Raw genomic sequence first — 22268 nt, 5'->3', positions numbered from 1 at the left:
GAAATGGACGTATACTATAAACCCATCCCGCTTTCTGGCGCCAAAGAGTTTGGGGATAAAACACATGCAGCATTAGATCCACCAGGAAAAGCCCGTCTCTCTGCACCAGCGATTCCAGACGTTCAAGCCGGACCAAGCCGTGAATTAACCCTGGATACAAACACAATGACACATACACAAGATTACGACACAGGCCTTGACGATTTGCAACGCAATTTCGCCAACCTTGAACGAACCTTACAGAACACAGACACAATGATAGATATGGAGGCTTACGTGGAAGACGACATACCACGCTCACGAAAAATTAAAGCTGCCGGAAAAAGGCTTCTCAGGTATTTAAACTTAATCATATGAATATACATATCTAGTCCAACCATATGTTCTGTTACAAATGAAAATGCATTTTTTAAATAATTTAACGAAATATATATTATTACTAGCGGATCCGACAGACGTCCTGTCTATACGTATTTAATTTGAAAATTTCAAACTTTTTTTAATAAGCTAAAACATTCTGGACCATTTTGATGAAAAGTATTATTCAAATGTTATGACAATATCTAACGATCCAGCACATGGTCTACAATAACACAATGATAACAAAACTTTTTTTTAATTTGATCGCAGCGCTAACTGTCGGGACAGACTAAAATTAAAATTCGAATATTATTTAAAATTTGACAGTGCGATGGTAGCGCCGTCTGTCGGATCCAATGTAAAACATTCCAAAATCAACAACTACTAATTAATTAAAAAAAAACATTGTCCAGCGGACAAAATTGTGAATCTAAACCATTCTCGAATCTCCACGAACACACACAAAAAAATTCATCAAAATTGGTCCAGTCGTTTAGGTGGAGTTCAGTCACATACACACGCACACAAGAAATATATATATTAAGATATATTAAATATATAGATAAAGTCTCAGCAAAAATATAACAATATTCTGTTCAAAATGGTCAGCTTCGTATTTTAAACAGGCCTTTAATCTGGCCACAAATGTATAAAATTACGTTTACCAAAAGAGAAAATTCGGCACTGCTTGCTCCAAATATTCTTTAACTAGACTCAATGTCACCGTATCGTTAGAGCAGGCCATGTCCTCTAAAACTGACCATAATTTGAAGTGTAAAGGCTTGAGGTCTGGGCTAGATTAGGGCTAGTCTTTAGCTCTTATAAAGTCCGGAACATTGGCTTCAAGCCAGGCCTGGGCAGGTCGTGCCTTGTGATCAGGTGCAGAATCTTGCTGGAAAGGTAAATTTTTAAAAGAGTAGTCCCGAGACTTTTCTTCCTAACGGGGTTTCGACGAGGTCAGGCTTTAACAACCTTGTAGTTCTAACAGTACGCGGCAGCTCCAAACTTTTCTTGCCTTCCACGGAGGAAGTGTTGCTGTATCTGTTGATACGTCTCTATACCCACTGTGTGCGAAGCGATCATTTTCTTTACCACACCATTCCATATTGTAATTGGATAATAAACACGAAATTAAGGTGGCGCAAAATTGATTGAAGTTTTAAAATAATGTACATGTTGCAAATTCAAAATAATGAAAAGAAATAAAATATGTAACAGTATTTATGGCCAGAATATTTATATTTCCTTAGGAAACACTCTGCCCTTATCTGCCTAGCAAGCGTTATATCTCAATCTCTCTCGCTCTCGTCAATCTTGATACTTTCGCCAGCGCAACTTTAGCAGCTTCTGAAGTAAATAATAGTTATCAAATAGTGATCATAAATTTCTTTATAATAAACTTGCAATTATTTCCAACCACTATATTTTACATGTACCATATTTTTAGACGAGGTCTGTCCGTAAGCGCCGAAAAAATCCCAGTTCGAGAAAGAAATACCAAACGCGTATCCACATTTAAATCAATGAGAAGCTTTATCGGTCTCGGAAAGAACCGGTTTCAAGACAGCAGTGGAGATGAAGAGCAAGGTCTGCTGGAGTCTCTGCCGGGACCTTCGAGTGAACCAGATGTCACCTACAGTCAAATCAGATCCTCTATATCGTCTGAAGATTTATTACTCGATGCGCCGTCACCAGTTGAAACACCGAAAACAAAAAAAATGTTAGTTATTATATATGAATAACGTAAACAGTTGATAGAAAACAATTCCATTTTAAAATGTTTCATATATTTTTGTGACATCTTTCGTGCTGATGTAGGTACATTTTTTAATAACACGCGCATTATTCACATGTAAAAGATTTCCATGAAATATTGAATTAAAACATTTTCAGGCATTTATTAAAATATGACTATTAAATTTTAAATAAACAATAATTTTGAAATAATTAACATAGCTAGTTGTGTCTAGTGCTAGTAATTTTCATATACGAATTAATATAATATGCTAGATTTTTTTAAAAATATATAACAAAGTTTCTAATAAATCATTAGGAATATCAAATCTTAACTTTTTGACAGTTTAATAAAATCTAGTTAATATAATTGTATTATGACATGGTTTTAACAATAGACAATTTACGAGTATATGGCGCTTAGTAGTTTTTTTTTCTTTTAGGCGTGTAGCGATGGATATGGCTGGCCCGTCGGCATTAAAGGCAGCTGACTTTCAAATTTGCATCACAGTGATAGAAGCACGGCAATTGGCCGGGCTCAATATGGACCCCGTTGTTTGCGTTCAAATCGGCGACCATCGTAAATACACCAGCGTGAAAGAGAGTACCAATTGTCCTTATTATAATGAGGTAAGTATGTAAAGTATAGCAGTACTCAGAATCGCTTATTTAGAGTTCTAGTTCGCCATGGTTCATACTTATATGGCTTTCGTTACTAAATTACACCGTTCTTGAGATATTAATTATTACTCACTATTAGAGAGTTAGCCTTGTTAGAAACTGATATTATTGATAAGATACCAGAATATAGCAAGTTTACTTACGATTGTATACTTGCGAAAGCGTGCAAACGTATTGGTTCACAAATCATTTTCAGATAAATATTTGTACTCATAGATATAAAAATGTCGGTTACCGTTGTTTGATTATTCTTTACATAAGTACATCAACTTTTTGGACCATCTTAACTGCATAATTGAAAATATTGTCAACAATTCAAGTATCTAGGGAGTTTGTATCTGACACGCAAAATATCTATATGATTTGCTCATGTCTTTTATACGATAAGGACGTAGCGTACAAATTCTTAAAAGGCCGGCAAGGCAATCGCGAGCTCTCTGGCATGGAGAGTGTCCATGGGCGACGGTATCACTTAACATCAGGTGAGCCTCCTGCCCGTTTGCCCAAGGAAAATGAATATCTGCTGAGTATGCCACTTCTGCCACCGTAGCAATGCGTTTTTTTATACACACTTCATAAGTGTCGACAAACACAAAACTCAAAGAGGCAGACACGAGCAGTAGCAGAAGCAGCAGTAGTATCCATTTTAACAGATTTTATTAATTAAAATTTTGTCATATAAAATTTAAATTCCTTTCAATACGAAATACGAGTAAATCATACTTAAATTCTCGCCAACTCCCTTTGACTTGAGTCGATCCATACTCTATTGCGGCTAGGTATTAATATTACCCAGTTACTTCGATTCTTAGAATAAAAGGGCAAAGGAATTAAAAACCTAGCTACAAATAAACATGTGCTATAATTCTAAAACAAACTAAAGTAAATAATGAAAATGTCTCAATACATTCAGAATATACTGCACTAAAACTGCCTTGAACGGAAAAGTTCTGAATTGCAATAGAACTTCACTCATGCATATTGAAGTCTCGCATAAGCCTCTATTAGTTGCTTAACGATTTATTCCTACAACTTATTTATCATACCTGACACAATAGGTTTAGTATTTCTCAACATAAATTATCAAATTCGTCAATAGAAACTGATCTTGATTGTACAAGAGACCAATTTGCAACTTGTGTAACAGTGTCCCGAGTACCTGTAATTTCTCATGTAATACGACGACCCGTCGCCTTGATGACGTAAACACTGTTAGACGATAGCTTTGTTTACGTAATTAAAATATATAAATTTATTTATTTCCTATTTTTGCATAATACTAATGCAATAGAAACCTATTCATATAAACATTTAACTAAAAACAATATAAACAAAACCAGTTAAAACTTAAACATTTTACGGTACGGTTGTATGGAGTGTACCCTTTTACATACATGGGTTTCAATGTAAATTCTTCTCATTCGGTACGCTCTTGCCAGAGCGGTCATGATCACTATGTGGTAGAAGGTATAACATTAGTATCATATCACTTAAGATCAGGTGCGCCTCCTGCCCGTTTGCCCCCTGTTCTATATAAAAAAATATATACATTGAAAGTATATGAAACTAAAATAAAAGGAACGAACTTTTACCAAGTCTTTGTCAACTTTATAATGAATAATCAAACAACAAAAAAAAGTTAACCAACCTCCTTAATTCCTTCCTCTTAAGTTTTCTTTTAATTGACTTGATTTAAGGCAACGCACTGTCTTCATGCTCTAGTTCTGAATCCTCAGTAACGTTTACAGCTGGCGTTGGTCCTGCTTAGGCTTTACTTAAAGAAATACCTGTTTACACCTATTGATCCAATCATCGCTATGAATAGTAGGGTTTCGTAGTAATTCGTACCTGTCACCACACCTCAATACATTTCAATAAAATGTATAATGTTTTTAATACATATGTTGTTTTCCATTATTTAGGGTCAATGCTAAATACAGCTATAGGTGGAATTTAATTTTAAAGATTACATTAAACTAGACAAAACTTCTTCATTAACGTTTTAAAAAAAATAGCTGTAATTTATTTAGGACACTACAAATATCTTTTTTACGTTTCGCGCATTATTCTACGTTTATCGTAGACTAAAGTAATCTAAACGACACAAAAACGAAACAGTATAAAAGGGTACAAGAACCCGACTAAATAAAAACAAAAGCTTGAAAAACAGATTATTATATCACATTCACAAAAGTACTTTGTACAATAAAAAAGTTGTATTTTTTCAGTACTTCGTGTTCGACTGCCACATGCCACCCATCATGCTTTTCGACAAGATAATAACGCTTTCGGTACGTATATATTTGATAGAATTTAAGCGAAGCGAATTCATTTAACGCTATACCGCAAATGTGTGTCACTTGTAGGAATGAAGTAGATTGTGATCTAATATAACATTATTGTGAAGTGTAAGTCAATACTTCAAATCCTTAGTTTATTTTTATGTACTTAGCGCTTTCATATTTACAGTAAACTAGGTCAGCACGATTTAATCCTAGAGCTTACTACGTACTCTTGAAAGGTCGACTGCAATTATTGCTAAGTATCGTATTAAGTGCTAGCAGCTTACCTCAATTAGGTGAACCGTCTTTATATTTCTTCGACTCGGACATAAACCTACTCGGTCGATTTCACCCTGTCTCCTGAGAGCTTGACGCGTCCTGAATTTAATCTCTAGCGTTGGAGTTTTGCGACGTGTACCGTGCAAGATGCCATATGTTTCAGGTTCTGCACTCCCGCAACTTTCTGCGCGCTAATAAACTGCTGGGTAATTTCAAGCTTGATGTGGCAACTGTGTGGAATCAAACAGGTAAGACCTCAACGTTTGCTGAGCGTATTTAATGTATTAATAGATAAAAATGTTTAGAGGATAAAGGCACGTAAAATAATTGTGCTTTTATATTCTTTGTGAGACCTGCCATTGAAGGAGAACAACTCTTTTAGTAGGCTTATGTATTTTCGTACAATGTACCTTACTTGTTTAAATAAGGCTTTACAATATTCAACCTTGATACTAAAGGGGATAATGTTTGCGTATAATGTTTAATATCTGTGATATAAGATATCTACTAAAGTAAACACGTGCCGTTTTCAATCTGAAAATATAATTAACAATCAAACAAGAAATATACCGAACCCTTGTATTGACAATACACATTTTTCGCTTAAATTTCGGAAATCAATGCAACGGAATTTCAAACATTCATTTATATATAAAAGAAATAACTTAAATTTAATATTAATCAAAATCCAGTTATACTGGATCACGCTTGGCTTATTTCTTTTACATTGTATACATTGCTTTAAGTCCTTGTAAATTAATATATAATATATAAATAAATTTCTTTTCCTTTTCTTGAAATTTGTATTATTGAGTTAAAATTAATGATTTTCAAAGTTAACTTTTACCTATTACTTGCGGGGATCAATTTTGGGCCAATTATTATTTTAAATTATTTAAATGACATTCAACACCTTAATTTGCATGGACAGATAACCTTGTATACGGATGATACCTTTACGCTGGTTCATCTATGCATGAAATAATTTCTCAAGTGCAAAAAGACTTTGACGATCTACATTTGTGGTTTCAGTCGAAATTGTTAACTATTAACATTGCTAAAACTTCGTACTTAATTTTTAAACCTAAAAATTTTAAAACTTCTACCACATAAATGACTTTAACAATAAATAATGTACCTCTTATTGAAAAGAAAAGCGAAAAATATCTGGGATTATACATTGACTATAACTTAACATGGACAACGCACATAAATCATTTAATAACTAAATTATCTTCACCAAGCGGATCCCACCAAGATATATAGTTCGGAGCCTTTCTCGTAAAGTCCGTCTTCTTATTTATAATTCGTTGGCAAAATCGCACCTTCCAATCCACACCATTTCAATAAGGTAATTATTGAAATTTGGGGAGCCGCGACTCTACTACTAACATATCACATCTTCAAATTGCTCACAATAAAGTAATTAAATTGCTTTTGTTCATAAGTGTGTCAAAAAAAGAAATTTAATGTATATAAATGCTTCCAACTTTAAATTTACTGCCAATTCTGAAATCAAATTAACGTTTTTTGGGATATAGACAATAACTATACCTCCTTAGAAACTGCGATTTTTGTCGAACTGGAAAATAAAGGGGACAAAATTGTTCGTAACATGCCCATAGCACGTCAATGTCATAAAATTTTGTGGATATTTGATCGAAATTAATAGGCAACATCTTTCTTAATCCTACCAATTCATATTTTACACGAATATTAAACAAATTAATAATCTGTCATCTGCTACATCAGCTTCAGACAATTTCAATCACGGTGAAACAAAATATTTCTGTGAATTATTGTGTTCATTCTAACGAACGTTTTACTTTTTCCGAGAACACACGGATTTTTAGTTTAATTATCTGTAACAGACCCTCTGGCGATACATCAATGCTTTTAGCGCAAATTTAAACAGAGACTGGGAAAGAGAAAATATTTTTTACCATTACATATATGTATTTCAATAATAATAATTACACTTGATTTATGCTAAACTATTTTAAAAAGTGTGTAAATCACATCAACTCAAGATCTTCGTCAGAATATTCTCGACTGAGAGCTTTTCAAATCAGCAGTGGGTGCTACGCAATGAGGTTCCAATTTACAGGAAAAAAAACTCTGAAAGTGTAAGTAGGTACGCTACGCTCCGGAGAGATAATAGTCAATTGCCAAGCAAGCCACTGAATGCTCATAGCAAAAGCCGCCTAAAACAGACCTGGCAACGAATCATTACAGCTGAGGCGAATGAAGCTAGAATAGAAGCTGGTTGTTTTCGATCTTAACATATCCTACGTATAAATAACTTTTACATTCATAGACACTACATATAATGAATATGTTCATTTTTCATGACTGCCTGTTATGGTATTAATAAAAAGATAAGCATAGAACAAGGCGAAGACAAATAATTAGGAAAGCAATGAGGGTCTTTCTAGAAAATAAATCAATCAATAACTATGTTTTTATTAAAGTCTCATACCAAGGAAATGTTTATTAATATGTTAATTAATGAATATTAATGCTAAAATATAACTATCCACGCTTGTTAATGGCATAGATAATGTCACTAATACCGGTTAATACCAAAGCATGACACCTAGTTTTAATTGGATTGTAGACACGCAGGTATTAATCGATCAATTTGTCAAACTAGCATGATACGAAATCACAGGTTATTTTCAAAACATTATATATACATATACCTAATATATTTTGTTTATTTATATTACATATTAATACGTTGTTTGTTTAAATAGAGATTTAGAATTGTGACATTTGGGAAAATCAAAGAGCCTAGCTCACATTATAAATAAAGAGATAATAAAATAACATTAATTTATTTAACATAGTAAAAGGTTTTAAGAAACCGGTAATGTCTTGTTTATTTTAAAGCCAGCTCCAAACCCTTCGAGTTATTATGAACGCGACGCAATTAAAATGCTAATTATAAAATAAATATTCACAAAAACTTTACATTTATTTTTAAAGATACAGCTATTTAATTACTTAGTGTAGAGACGAAAAATACTACAATAGTATATCGAAATCGAAAGTGTTATTACGTTCGAAAAATTAAAAAAAGACTAACCTAACCTACAAACCCAATTTTGAGTATATTTTTTTCAACAACACAATTTTTCCATATTGATGATTACCAAATAATTACAACATTAAACATTCCTCTAAATAAATACCCTAAATACTATCATCATGCACTTCATATTTCTGATTTTTTTCAATGATAAACTATTAAAAGTCTTTGTTATTTAAACATGCTAAAACATGTAATACAACGCTTATCATATTATATACACATACCTAGTCTTGCCTTAAATACTGAAACAACAAAAGTATTTCTTTCTAATGCAAATAACATTTAATACTAATAACTACTAATAACATTAATAATAATAAACAGTGTGTTAGTAGAATTAAGTAATATAATATATATTACTAAAATTGATTACATTTTATGAAAGTATCAACAAAAAATATAACAATATTCAATTCGAAATTGTCATATTTGTCTTTTATACAGGCCTTAAATCTGTTTGGCCTCGAATTTATGAATTTACACATTTCGGCTCTGCTTGCTCGAATTATTATTTAAGATACTCGATGTCACCGAGTCGTTTAGAGCAGGCCATGTCCTCTAAAACTGACCATAATTTGAAGTCTAAAGGGTTGAGGCCTGGGTTCAATGAAGGCCAGTCTTGAGCTCTTACAAAGTCTGATCTTATAAAGTTTGGGTAGTTCCTGGCTTGTGACCAGGTGCAGAATCCTGTTGGAAAGTCCAAGGTATATTTTTAATAGTGATTTGGTGAGAGGTTTCACAACCTGATCCAGACACTTTGTCTTGTTATAATTTGGTTGAAGTTTCCACTCCTTTTCAACAAAAAAATTGAGGTTTTGGTTTCTTATCTAGGAGTTTAACTCAACAATCGCAATCGAAACGCAACAATCAAACGCAAAACACAAAACCATCACTGGCACAGGTCATGACCACGTGGTAAGACTTTTTGCTTCCTAATGGGGCTTTGCCGAATTCTGGCTTTAACAGCATTACAGACAACAGACAGTTCTTGCAGCACGCGGCTGCCCTGATCTTTTCTAGTTTTCAACAGTCTTGTTGTGTCTGATGTACGATATACGAACATGCGGCTGATACCAAGCTTTTGAAATGTCTTCAACAAGACTGACGCGATGGCTCCATACCCAAATTGGGCAAGGCCATCACTGCCATCCTTAATTTCATTTCACCAATTTATTTTCTTAAACACCCCATTCCATATTTTAATTTGATAATGAACACGAATAATATGTGAAATGGCGAAAAATAAAAAGAAGTTTTTAAAATAATATACGCGTTCCAAATTCAAAATAATTAAAAGGAAAAAAGTTTTATTTGTAACAGTATTTATAGCCAGACTAGTTATAGCGTATATAATAATAGAGTTTAATACAAACGATATCTTATATACTGTGGGTTGTAAGGAATTTAAAGGTACAGTAGTATGGCCCATCGGACACCAAGGTGCTTAGTAGTTGTTTTGCTGATTTTGTACTCTTAGTTAAGGTTTAGGCAATAATAATAATAATAAGCAAAAACACATATTGTCGTCGATAAAGCACCGTTTATTCATGTAAAATTTATTTTTGCTAGCGGCATGTATATAGCAAAGCGATTTTTTAATTCCAAGACCCCTTAAGCAGTTGGTGTGAAGACTAAGAAATTTATTTAGGCCTTATTCCTAGATACGCCCAATTTACTTAAGCCCCAAAAGGGCCTAGTAGTAATATTCATGTGTGTTAATTAAGTATCCTTTCCAAAGCTTTATGTTCTGTTTTCTGTGTCAATAATATTGTAAATGTCTCAGATTTACGATATATCACAATTTCACATGAATTTATTGTATGTAATATTACCCGACACGGCAAACAGAGACTTATTTATTATGATTTGAATTATTTAAGCAATGGCAATATAAACTCTTTCCACAAAATTTATTTTAATTTTAAATTCTCAGCAAGGGCTTCTTTCATTTGGCACGATTTTTTGTATTTTTTTTGTTATATTACTGTTTTAATAATTCAATAATGATATAATGATAATAACATGTGTCAAGGATTTTAAAAAAATGTGTTTACATGCATCGTATGAAATGTGTTTATAAGCGAATTTACTTTTTATTAATGAGGATATCTATTAATTATTAGGATTTTCCGCTTATTAAATTATGTAACAATTCGTTCTATATACTATGCACGAATACTACGTCAAGTCTTCAAGAAACCGTTATAATGACGATATGATTTATCACCAGATCGGCAGTTTTATCACAAATGGGCATTACTTACTGACCCCGATGACGTCACCGCTGGTCCAAAAGGATATCTCAAATGTGACATCAGTGTTATTGGAAAAGGCGATCAAGTCAAAATACCACCAAAGAGTGAGAAGGATGAAGATGATATTGAAGCGTAAGTACAAACGAAATATAAAGCATACTATGTAATTGGTGTTTCAGAGTTTTGGGTGTCATAAAAGAAAGTCCAACAACTATCTGTCTATTATCTTTTCTGTGCAAACTTTATTGATACATTTACCTTAGGTATTTTGACCGTTAATTCTAGTAGTCCATTGAAATGTTACAATTTGAGGACCAAACTTAACATTTAATAGGGGACGCAATTTTATTTATGGGACACATAAGGGGGTTAATATAAGCTTAACCTCAAGTTTGTGGGTTTCGCATCCTTGTCCTTCGGCTGCCATGTTGGAAAAGGGGTGAAAACACGTTTTTTGCTATATCTCCTAAACTATCTATCGTACATAAAAATTATGAAGACACACACTCTTCGTAGCAAATCGCTGTGCCTACAATTATGTTTAACTGATTTTTTTTCATAACTCCAAAATTTAAAAAGTTATAAGTAACAAAGCGAACAAATTCCTATTTTGCTTTAATAGCAATTTTCTTTAGTTTTTATCAAAAACAATGCCAGAACAATTTTGTAGAGGATGTCTTTCTGAAGATATTCCTACATATTTTTTTCATTTTGTTAATTGGAAACGCTGTAACAGCGCTACAAAGTTGACTGGGTTCGTCAATGCAATGCAAATGTAACATTTCAATGGACTATAGGAAATTTATGCAATATATACTTAGTATTTTAGAAACGTCAAAAGGACCTCGGAGACGATTTCTCACTTAAGACATGTTTTTACATTCTATTAATTACTTAAAAGAACTTTTAAATGTAATGTGACGATATCCATATGACACTTATGAACATCTTAATAGGAAATAATCGTATCCTATTAATCCTAATTGGTTATTATTTCGACACAAGTGATCTTAGCAATAATATTTATTATTTAGTTCCGCCGCGATCACATTAACAAACTTTAGAGGTTTATTATATTAGTATAGACTTAATTATCTAAGGCTAATATGGAGAGCCATTGTTTTTGAAATCAAAATGTTGTATGTCATCGCTACCATTATGTTTGTTTTAGAAATTTACTGCTTCCGGATGGTGTTACCATTGAGCGTCAAAGGGCGAGATTTATTATCAAGATATATAAGGCAGATGGTTTACCTAAAATGGATACCTCTTTACTTGCGAATATCAAAAGCGCATTTACTGGTGAAAGCCAAGACATCATTGATCCTTATGTACAAGTTTCTTTCGCTGGAATGACAGTAAGTACATTTTAGCCTATCGGATTTAAGAATGTAAACTCAGTGTTTAACATTATAATTTATTAAAAAATATTATGTTCAATAATGGTTGGATATTCAACTTTGATTGACATTTCTCGCTACTTATATTTTGCATTTGTGAAAGTAGGCGACTTGAGGTTTTCTATCTAGAATAAATATTATTAATTTTTTAAACAGGGAAAGACTTCAGTGCAAAAGAACTGTTCTGCTCCAGTTTGGAATGAACAAATTGTATTCACAGAAATGTTTCCACCTCTATGCCAACGTGTCAAAATTCAACTAAGAGATAATGTAGCCATACATCCTAGTATAATTGCCACCCATTTCATTGATTTAAATACTATTTCACATGATGGGGAAAGAGGTAAGTTTTTTGCAGCTTATCTAATCAAACAGTTGCATTCGATGAATACAACTAATTTAAATTAATTAATATAATTAATTATTATATAATGTAATCATTATTTAGTAGAAAGCGTTCTCCGGCCACAGCTGTTATTACGATATATGATTTAAATCTTCAAATTGTTTTATTTACAATTTTACTATAAACAAATTGATAGTCAACTCCTCTATCTAGCTGACTACAACTACTGAAAAGCACTCAAAACGTCACCTTGTGAATTCCCGTTTTATGCTATTTTCTTTAACTGTGTAATATTTACATAAGCTTAGCATGCTTAGCATATAAATGTTACACAATTTATGAATATTATTTACAAAACTGAGGTAGATTATACATACAAAGGAAATAGCTAAAAATATAATTACGATATAATATTATATTGAAAACTTATAGGATAATTGTAATTTGTAAAGGCTAATAATGATATTTTACAGGATTTCTACCAACTTTTGGACCAGCCTACATTTATATGTACGGATCTACTCGTGAATGTGCTCTATTAGATCAATCATCTAATTTAAATAAAGGAATGGGTGAAGGGGTGCAATACAGGGCAAGGTTCGTGTCATTGTTGTATCTAGAAGGCCAATTTATTATTTCATTACGTGTAATATATTTTATAGTTTCTATACAAATATATAAATAAATAGAAACCCAATAGCGCTACGACTCTTGGTTTTGGCCTCAAATAACTGTTTCATCATTTGTTTTATCTAAAAGACAAGTAGGTGATGAGTTTTCTGTGCCTGACGCACTCCGTCGAGTTTTTTGTCTATGGTAAAGAGTAAAGTATAGAGAAAACCCAAAAATGTAATAATGTGTGACGAGGTTTGAACCTAAGCCCTAGGTATGAGAGTCGCACGCCCAAGAAAAGCTAAGCCACGCCAAGACAAGCCAGGATAGGCAAACAATGCTCTTTTAGTGGGTCGGGTTTCTACCCTCTGATTAGTGGAGGGATAAGAGTTAACCATCCCCACGTCCGCGCGATAGCGACTGCATACGCTCGCGGGCCTGCATTTGTTCATTTTAACCTTCTTTATAAAAAAAAAAAGACAAACAATGCTCGATAGATTGAAATTTTAAGTAACAAAAAGTTTACACCTCAAATAAATGATTTTGAAAATACTTTACTTTTCGTGACTATGTCTTAATTATTAACCGGTATAAGGAATGTTAGGATTAGGAATTACCATACCCAAGCCATATTGACTCCGTCCTTTATTCCTTCTTGCTTCATCAAGAATGTTTGAATCTTAATATCTTAAAGTTTAATATCATATCATTATCCGCAGAATTCTAATATCTATACGCACTGAAGTGATTGATAATTTTGAAACGCCATCATCGGAAGTTGAAGTTGAACCAATAATGCCAATAAACGAATTTACCTATGTGAAACATGAAGAGTTTTTCTTGTTCGGAAGCGTCTTTAATGTGAATATGATTGACAAGAAGTTAACCGATAAACCGATCACCTTTGAACTCAGTATCGGAAATGCCGGCAATTCGTTAGACGGCCCTCACTCTTCGATGAGGAGACCGCAAGACTTGGCTGTCGAATCATTAGGTAAATATAATGAAATTTACTCAAATATATATATATATATATATATATGTATGTATATTACCTACCTTGCCTTACTACCGTATACAGTAGCTAGCTTTCAATATTATTTATTTACAGAAATGCTCTCACCTCTGTACCAACTCATTAAAATTTAATTCAGAGTTAATGTACCAATATATCCTAGTTTGTGTGGGAAGCAATTAGGAACTTCATTAATATGAACATAATATGATTAGTAAAGAGGGGAAATTTCAATTCAAATTAATATATAATATCAAATTATAGCTTCCAAGTACTTTACAAATTAAGCGATAGTAGTATTTCATCACGTCTACTAGTAGTAGTCTTACTTATACTTAATATCCTATAGGCCATATCCGTTAGATGAGGCAGAGGCCACATTGAGTTCAGTGTGAAACGCGTTCAGTCTTGAGCCTCGTATTTCACCTCGCTCCAAGTCTTTCCAGCTCTTTCCTTCATCTGCAACTGTACGACTTCCGCTTTTCTTGCGGGTACCAATCAAGCGCCAGCTTGGAGAATCTATTGGAATCTCTGTGGAGTATATGGCCTATTCATTTCCACTAGCATCCTTTGCACTGAATAGTGTTCTCGGGGCATTAGATACTCATAGCGGTTGACAAAAACTTGGAGTCGGTGCGAGATGTCTATAGTACACTTCCTCGTTTCACACCCATAGGGCAGCACAGATTTGACGTTGTGCCCGAATATTTTTACCGATTCCGATAGCCCTATTAATTTGCCCTTCCGTAGGAAATGAATTTTTACTGTTACTTATGCTTCTATAATATATTTTATCATATTATATAAGATAACTAGCAGACTCAAACAGACCAAGCATTGCTGTGGCTAAGGTTTTTGTTATATTACATAGTAGTAAGTATTCAAGGGATACGGTAGGAGAACTTATGTGAAAGGTAGACAGGTTATGTGAAACGTTGGTGCTTTTAACACAGAGCCATCTGTTAGAATTGTATATTGAGATGTAAGCTATCCTATCTTTTAAGTTAGATCAAACTGCACACGGTGTGAAAATTTGATTGATATAGGTTCGGTGATTTAGGAGTCCATAGCGGACAAACAACGTGACACGTAATTTATATATATATTTAGATTTATTACAGTAATAGTAACTTAAATACTGTAATATTAACTTTATCGGAAATTTAGTATTTGCATTAGCTAAAGGAATTATAATAAAATCAAAATAAAATCAAAAATAAAAAAATAAAAAAGCCTTTTAATTCTTACAGCAGAACAAGTTACATTAATTAAGTTTACTTACATACTAGTGTTAGTAATTATTTGTATCCTAAATTTAGTTGTGTTAGTTTTTCCCAGTTTTAAACTATTATATTTCTGTAAGAACTCCTCTATGGGTGAAGGCCTCCTCCAAAGATAGCCAGTCCTCTCTCGATTGGGCTACTTGGATCCAGTTGAGACGAGCTGTTTTTTTTATTTCGTCTTCCCAGCTAGCCACAGGTCTGCCTCTCTTTCTTTTTCCCTGTGGACCCGCCCAAGTGGTTACCGTTTTTGTCCATCTCTTGTCACGTAGCCGCGCCACATATCCGGCCCACCTCCATTTAAGTGACTGAGCGTGTTCTAATCCATCTCTTGCCTTGGTTATATTTCTAATTTTAGTGTGCCTTATTTTTTGTATCTTTCTAATATTTAGCATACTACGTTCTATACCCCGCTCATGCAATTATTTTATCTTTTGTTTTTTTTTTGTTAAATTTAAAAGGAATTACTTATGCTTAATTATTCTTTTTACTTCTAGACGAACTCAAAGCCGATACTGGATACTGGCAGAGCACAACTCACGATATGAAAGCTCAGTCAAATGACAGATATTATTACTACCTACCATATTGGGACACCAAGCAGTGTATGCATGTTCGCAGTATATGGCCGGACCATCGCCGCCGTTTATATAATTCAAACATGTTGAGCTACATATTAGATATATTGGTAAGTAAAAAAAGTCTTTTTCTATACATATTCCCATTATATACATACTTTCATATGATATAATTCGGTCTAATTGCAATATTGAAAATAAGCATATGGATTTTTAATATTATGGATATATCATAATTTTTTATATTATCCTAAACTTATATAAGCTTTGCATACTGTAATTTGGTCAGATCACACTGTAAAGACTTTTTTAGTTTGGACAAATATATTTCAGAAAACTGTGACTGTATATCTAGGGTAAACAATTTGAATATATAGCAATGTGATGACATTTTTTATATGCCGAGCGCGGAAGCTGACTAAATTAAAAAAATAATCACGTAGCATTGAATATATTTTGTAGGAGGATGGAATCACAGACGCTGAAATGGCTCTAAAAACCAATGGAAACTTTGAAAATACAGCTCTAGCATCATTAAAGTCTGTGATGGAAACAGTCACTATCCGCTGCGCAAAATATATCGAATACATGAAGAATGGTCCCCCACTCGGGAATACAAAACTTGATCGAGAAAGAGAAAAGTTATGCATTTACGAAATTGTAAGTTCCTGAATTGCTTCGTTGTGCATGATAATAAAGAAATCAATTTTGTTACACAAACTAATATGTTATAATCTTTAGTATTGTTCCCTAATTGATAAAGTTGACATGCGTCATTAGATACGCAAAATATTTTTTTTAATAAAAGTACATCTATGAATTTAAAGTTTATCAGGCATTTAAGGTATTTATTCAATATTGTATGAAAATTTCAAAATGTATTCTTAGGAACAACTCGCAAACTTGGCTCGAACTCTCAAGGCAATTATAACAAAACATTCCGTCAAAGACCGGCTGAAAACCACCTACGCCTATATAAACCGATTAAGATATATATGTGAAGACGTGAGTATATATATTCATTTCATTTTTTAACTCTTAAACACTACTTTGTGACTGTTGTTTACTTTAAATTCCGTTCAATAATAATTTTGTATATTCAAGAAGAACTAAACTAATATTATAACACCAACGTAATGACGTCTTCTTGTTAAACGTTTAGCTTAGTTCACTATAAACTGATATTGCGTCGTCGTTTTTTCAGTTGATTTAATTTCAATTTATTACAAAGTAATAAATGATTCTTATATTGTAGTCACAACATGCCATGCCCGATATCTTCATATGGATGATAAGCAATGGGAAGCGTGTAGCATATCAACGCATACCCGCACGAGACATAATTTATTCAGATCGACCCGATGAAATTGGCCGACTTTGTGGCAAAATGCAAACACTATTCCTAAAGGTAATATATATTAAAAGTGTTCAAAAATTGTATTGTTTGTTATGAACACTGGTCTATGGTTAAGTTATTCAGTAGTGGTTAAGAATTCATAATTTTTTTTTTGTAGTGGCCAGGTAAGAAAGCATCGGCACCAAGCGGTTGGACCGTTCCAGCTAAAATTGAGATTTACCTTTGGCTCGGGCTCTTGCAAGACAAGACGCATTTCATTGATGGCTTACCTCGGGGTTATTCATTAAGTCCAGAATTAAAAAATATAGAACGACCTCGGGCCAACCCACCGGGCACTATATTCTATTCTGAAAGACATGTAAGTTTAAAGTTTATTATACTATCAATGGTGATTATTATAACATTGAATTATAATTCCAAACTTTTAAACTTTTACAGAAGTTCCAGATGAGAGCCTACATTTATCAAGCGAGGTCATTAATAGGCTCTGATTCCTCTGGATTGTCTGATCCATTCGCTAGAGTTGTCATTGAAGATTGTTCGGCGACTACCCAAGTTATTGACGAAACTCTAAGTCCAACTTGGGATGAACTCCTCGTGTTTGATGACGTGCTATTATATAGCACAATAGATGAAATAAAAAAGAATGCACCGACTATATGTATTGAAATTTTTGACCAGGATAAAGTTGGAAAATCTGATTTTATCGGGCGTGCTTTAGCTAGGCCGCATGTTAAATCATTGTACGAAAAGTATGAAAAACCGGACTTTCCACCTAGTCTCGAGTGGTATAACATTTATCGTGGTGGAGAAAGCGCTGGAGAGCTATTAGCTACATTTGAACTCCTTGAAGTACCTTTAAAAGAAGGAACGCTTGAATTACCTGAACTTCCAGAAGCTAGAGAATCTAATGGGAAACCACCAGCTGATGTTAATAAAGGTCCGATACTTCCAGTTCCAGTTGGAATTCGACCGACGTTGTCTAAATACCGGATTGAAGTACTTTTTTGGGGCTTGCGGAATCTGAAGCGTATACATTTGCTTTCCGTTGATAAGCCTAGAGTTGATATTGAATGTGCCGGTCACATTATATACTCCTCTATAATACAAAATACAAAAAGAAATCCCAACTTTGCAAATCCCGTTAAATACATAGATGTGGAATTGCCTGATCAAGATCTTTATCGTCCACCATTAACCATTCGCGTATTGGATTGTCGCAGCTTTGGTAGAGTCACCTTAGTTGGTACTCATACTATCAATTCCATCCATAAATACATGTATATACCAATGAGCAAACGAGAAAGAGAAATAGAAGAGCGAAAAAAATCTTTAATACAACTTCAAAATGTTGACTTGCATAATAATCGTATAATCCAAGACGATATAATTATGACTACAGATGACAGAGATTGTTGTCCTTTAATTATACCCGATTATCCGTACGGTACATCTTATGGCTCAGATGCAACATCTCCAATGCGCAAGAAAACACCGGGATATGCTAAGCGTCAACTAAGTAGAAAGCGTAAACAAAGCTCGGCGTCAATACCGGAGGACGATGATAGTAACAAGGATTGGTGGACAAAATATTTTTCTTCAGTTGAGAACATGATAGATGAAGAAAAGGAGAATAAAAAAGAAAGGCAAGGTTTGTTACAACCTTGTCAATTAACTTATATTGATGAGACTCACTCACCGCGAGATGAAGGTAATTCCCCACGAACTGAACGCATAAGGCGGCGTCAAACCGTATCGCCAAAGTCTAAGATGAGTCCAACTATAACTAGTATCAGTGAAGTACCATATTCAACATTGGCTAAAGTAAGTTCCATTATATATTTATGATTTACAATATACTTTTTCAATTTACTTTTCTATAGTATTGGTTCTCATTATTTTAGATATATCCACATGAGTTAGAAGCCGTACCAGAATATGAAGAGTTCAAAGATTGGCTACATTCGTTTGACCTTTACCGTGGCAAGAAAACTGGAGATGATACAGAAGATGACAGTCGCGTTGTTGGCACATTTAAAGTTTGTATAAGACTTTAATCATATGATACACAAATTTTGCTCTTTATAATGATTACACATATTTTTACAGGGAGCTCTTAAAGTATACAAATGGCCATTATCAAAGAATATTGACGATCATAATTCGATTGGATTTGATCCCAGCAATGGATTTTTCCAGGCAGTTCCAAGTAATGAGCCGATTCACGTTTTAATAAGAGTCTACATAGTGAAAGCTACCGATTTACATCCTATGGATTTTAATGGAAAAGCAGATCCATACATTGTACTTCATCTTGGATCACGAAAAATAAGCGATAAAGAACATTACCAATCCAAACAGCTAAATCCTGTGTTTGGACGATGTTTTGAAACCGAAGCAACTTTCCCACAAGACTCCATGTTAACAGTTCAAGTTCTTGACTGGGACTTGCTGGGAAAAGATGATTTGATTGGTGAAACAAAAATTGATTTAGAAAATAGATTCTACAGCCGCCATCGAGCAACTTGTGGACTACCGACGAAATACGACGAGTAAGTAAAAAAAAATATAATGTAATTATTTAATATTCAAGAAAACACAGGTAATATAAAACTCTATTAACAATTTTTAGAGAGGGATATAACCGTTGGCGTGACGCATTGAAACCAACTCAGATTTTGGCCAAACTATGCAAAGACATAAAAATAGATGCGCCTGTTTATGAATATGGGCGTGTTAGAGTTGGTCGAACGATATTCAACATGTCTATGGACGACCCAGAATTGTTTACTAATCCTGATACAATTCAAGAACAAATGGCATTAAATGTCCTTCGGCGTTGGCATGAGGTTCCCCGTCTCGGGACACATCTCGTTGTCGAGCATGTAGAAACTCGGCCACTTTACAATCCTAACAAGCCCGGTAAGCATTGTGTAGATACTAATTATTCAAAAATTAAATTTATATAATAGCTTGACTAAATACATAAGTACCTCAAGTAATCGATAATTAACTGTTTAAACTCAAACATTTAATTTCTTCGGTAGCTAATGCAATGTAAATAAAATATTTATATTCAGGTATTGAACAAGGCCGAATAGAAATGTGGGTGGATATGTTCCCAATGGACATGCCTCTTCCGGGACAAGCCGTAAACATCGCACCAAGGAAACCTAAAGCGTATGAAATGCGAGTCATTATATGGAACACCGATGACGTAGTTCTTGAGGACGATGCCTTCTTTACCGGTGAAAAAATGTCTGATATATATGTAAAAGGGTGAGTTGTATTTCGGTTAATATCATGTTTTTATTCAATTATTAAAACATAGCAGATTTAATAATTATATTATAGTATAATCTACGTTGACGTTTCGAAACACTATTGTGCGCCTTGTTCAAAAGTATCTATGAATGAGAGTTGTATTGTGTGCTGTGCTGAAAAATATCGATGCAAGAAAATTTCTTTAAGTTCTTCTTTCATCAACATTCTAATTGGTGGCTATTTATTTCAATTTTTTTTCACAGATGGCTGAAAGGTCCAGATGATTGTCAAAGTACTGACATACACTACCGTTCATTGACTGGCGAAGGGAACTTCAACTGGCGTTTTATATATCCCTTTGATTACTTAGAGGCCGAGGAGCGTATCGTCATATCACGAAAAGAATCCATGTTTTCTTGGGACGAAACTGAATGTAAAATACCAGCCCGACTGGAATTACAAGTTTGGGATGCAGATCACTTTTCAGCGGATGATTTTTTGGGTAATACATTAATTGTTAAAAAGACATATCGTAAATTATTTACTAGAAATATTAACCTCAAGCTTACATTTCAATATTGTGGATTATAGAGCACGAAGAATAGTAGACAATTTTGAGACCTATCTTTATTCAAAAATATCAAAATCCTTTTAAGTGTGGAAAAACGATATCGATTTACGAACATGCATATTCTATATTAGTAATATAAAATTATAATCGAAGTCTTATTTCAGGGGCTTTAACATTGGATCTAAATCGCTTCCCCCGTGGTGCAAAATCATCAAATCTTTGCAGCTTGGACATGTTACGAAATGACGGTACAGTGCCAATGGTGAACATTTTCAAGCAGAAGCGTATAAAAGGCTGGTGGCCTTTTTACACTAAACGAGACAATGAAGAAATGGAACTCACGGGCAAAGTTGAGGCTGAAATACATTTACTTTCTCGAGAAGATGCGGAGAAGGTACCAGCAGGATTAGGACGGAGTGAACCAGATCCATTGGACAAACCAAAGTTCGTATATCCATGTTATTCTTTTAAATACTTAGCTAGAATCTTTTCGCAGCTATAAAATAAATGTTAAAATGTTATATATATAAAATTATTTGAGTCATGTTTTGTTACAGTCGTCCTGATGCATCATTTATGTGGTTCTTGAATCCACTGAAATCCATACGCTACATTCTCTGGCACAACTACAAATGGACCATCATTAAAGCCGGAATGGTAATTGGATTTGCTTTAATGATCTTATTGTTCGTGTACGCAGTACCTGGCTACACAGTGAAGAAGTTCCTCGGAGCTTAAAAAACAGAAAATTTAACAAAAGTATCGATCGCTATTATATGCTTCATACAATAAAAATTATATAAAAAGCAGTTAAAAGTCAGTACAATGTAAACTCACAGAAGAGACATACAATCATAAAAATCAATGAGTAGAGAGTTTGTCACGGATAAGTCCTGTATAACTCTATACTGTCGTCTTATAAAATAGTCTATATATACCCGAAATAATTTAATTTAATTTAATTATTTCGGGGTATATTAAAAGGTTTATTGGTTATACTTGTATAATCCATAAACCAGCACATTTCAATTCAAATCTGTAAACGATATGTGAGAAGATTTTTGATTTACGCGATAAATTCCCTTGATCTATCGACACATTTATACCTAAAGTCAGGCTCTAAAATACGTTGGTGTAGAGACTGAAACCATCTTAATAGA

General features: G+C 33.6%; 1 protein-coding gene across 1 annotated transcript; it reads left to right on the top strand.

Moving 5' to 3' along the window:
- On the top strand, positions 1-22003 carry LOC111000331 (otoferlin-like). Its single transcript, XM_045634262.1, has 23 exons — positions 1-335; positions 1808-2080; positions 2538-2724; positions 5004-5066; positions 5500-5584; positions 10661-10817; positions 11857-12043; positions 12242-12428; positions 12905-13028; positions 13763-14037; positions 15836-16026; positions 16379-16576; positions 16805-16921; positions 17172-17324; positions 17431-17631; positions 17712-19097; positions 19178-19312; positions 19383-19825; positions 19906-20195; positions 20354-20552; positions 20801-21039; positions 21273-21552; positions 21666-22003. The coding sequence occupies exons 1-23, from the start codon at positions 4-6 to the stop codon at positions 21844-21846; spliced, it is 5883 nt and encodes a 1960-aa protein (XP_045490218.1). The 5' UTR covers positions 1-3; the 3' UTR covers positions 21847-22003.
- The last annotated feature ends 265 nt before the right edge of the window (positions 22004-22268 follow it).

The sequence above is a fragment of the Pieris rapae genome, chromosome Z (genome assembly GCF_905147795.1).
Source record: "Pieris rapae chromosome Z, ilPieRapa1.1, whole genome shotgun sequence".
Taxonomy (NCBI): Eukaryota; Metazoa; Arthropoda; class Insecta; order Lepidoptera; family Pieridae; genus Pieris; species Pieris rapae.
The sequence above is the reverse complement of the archived record's forward strand: the minus strand, read 5'-3'. Positions and strand labels throughout refer to the sequence as shown.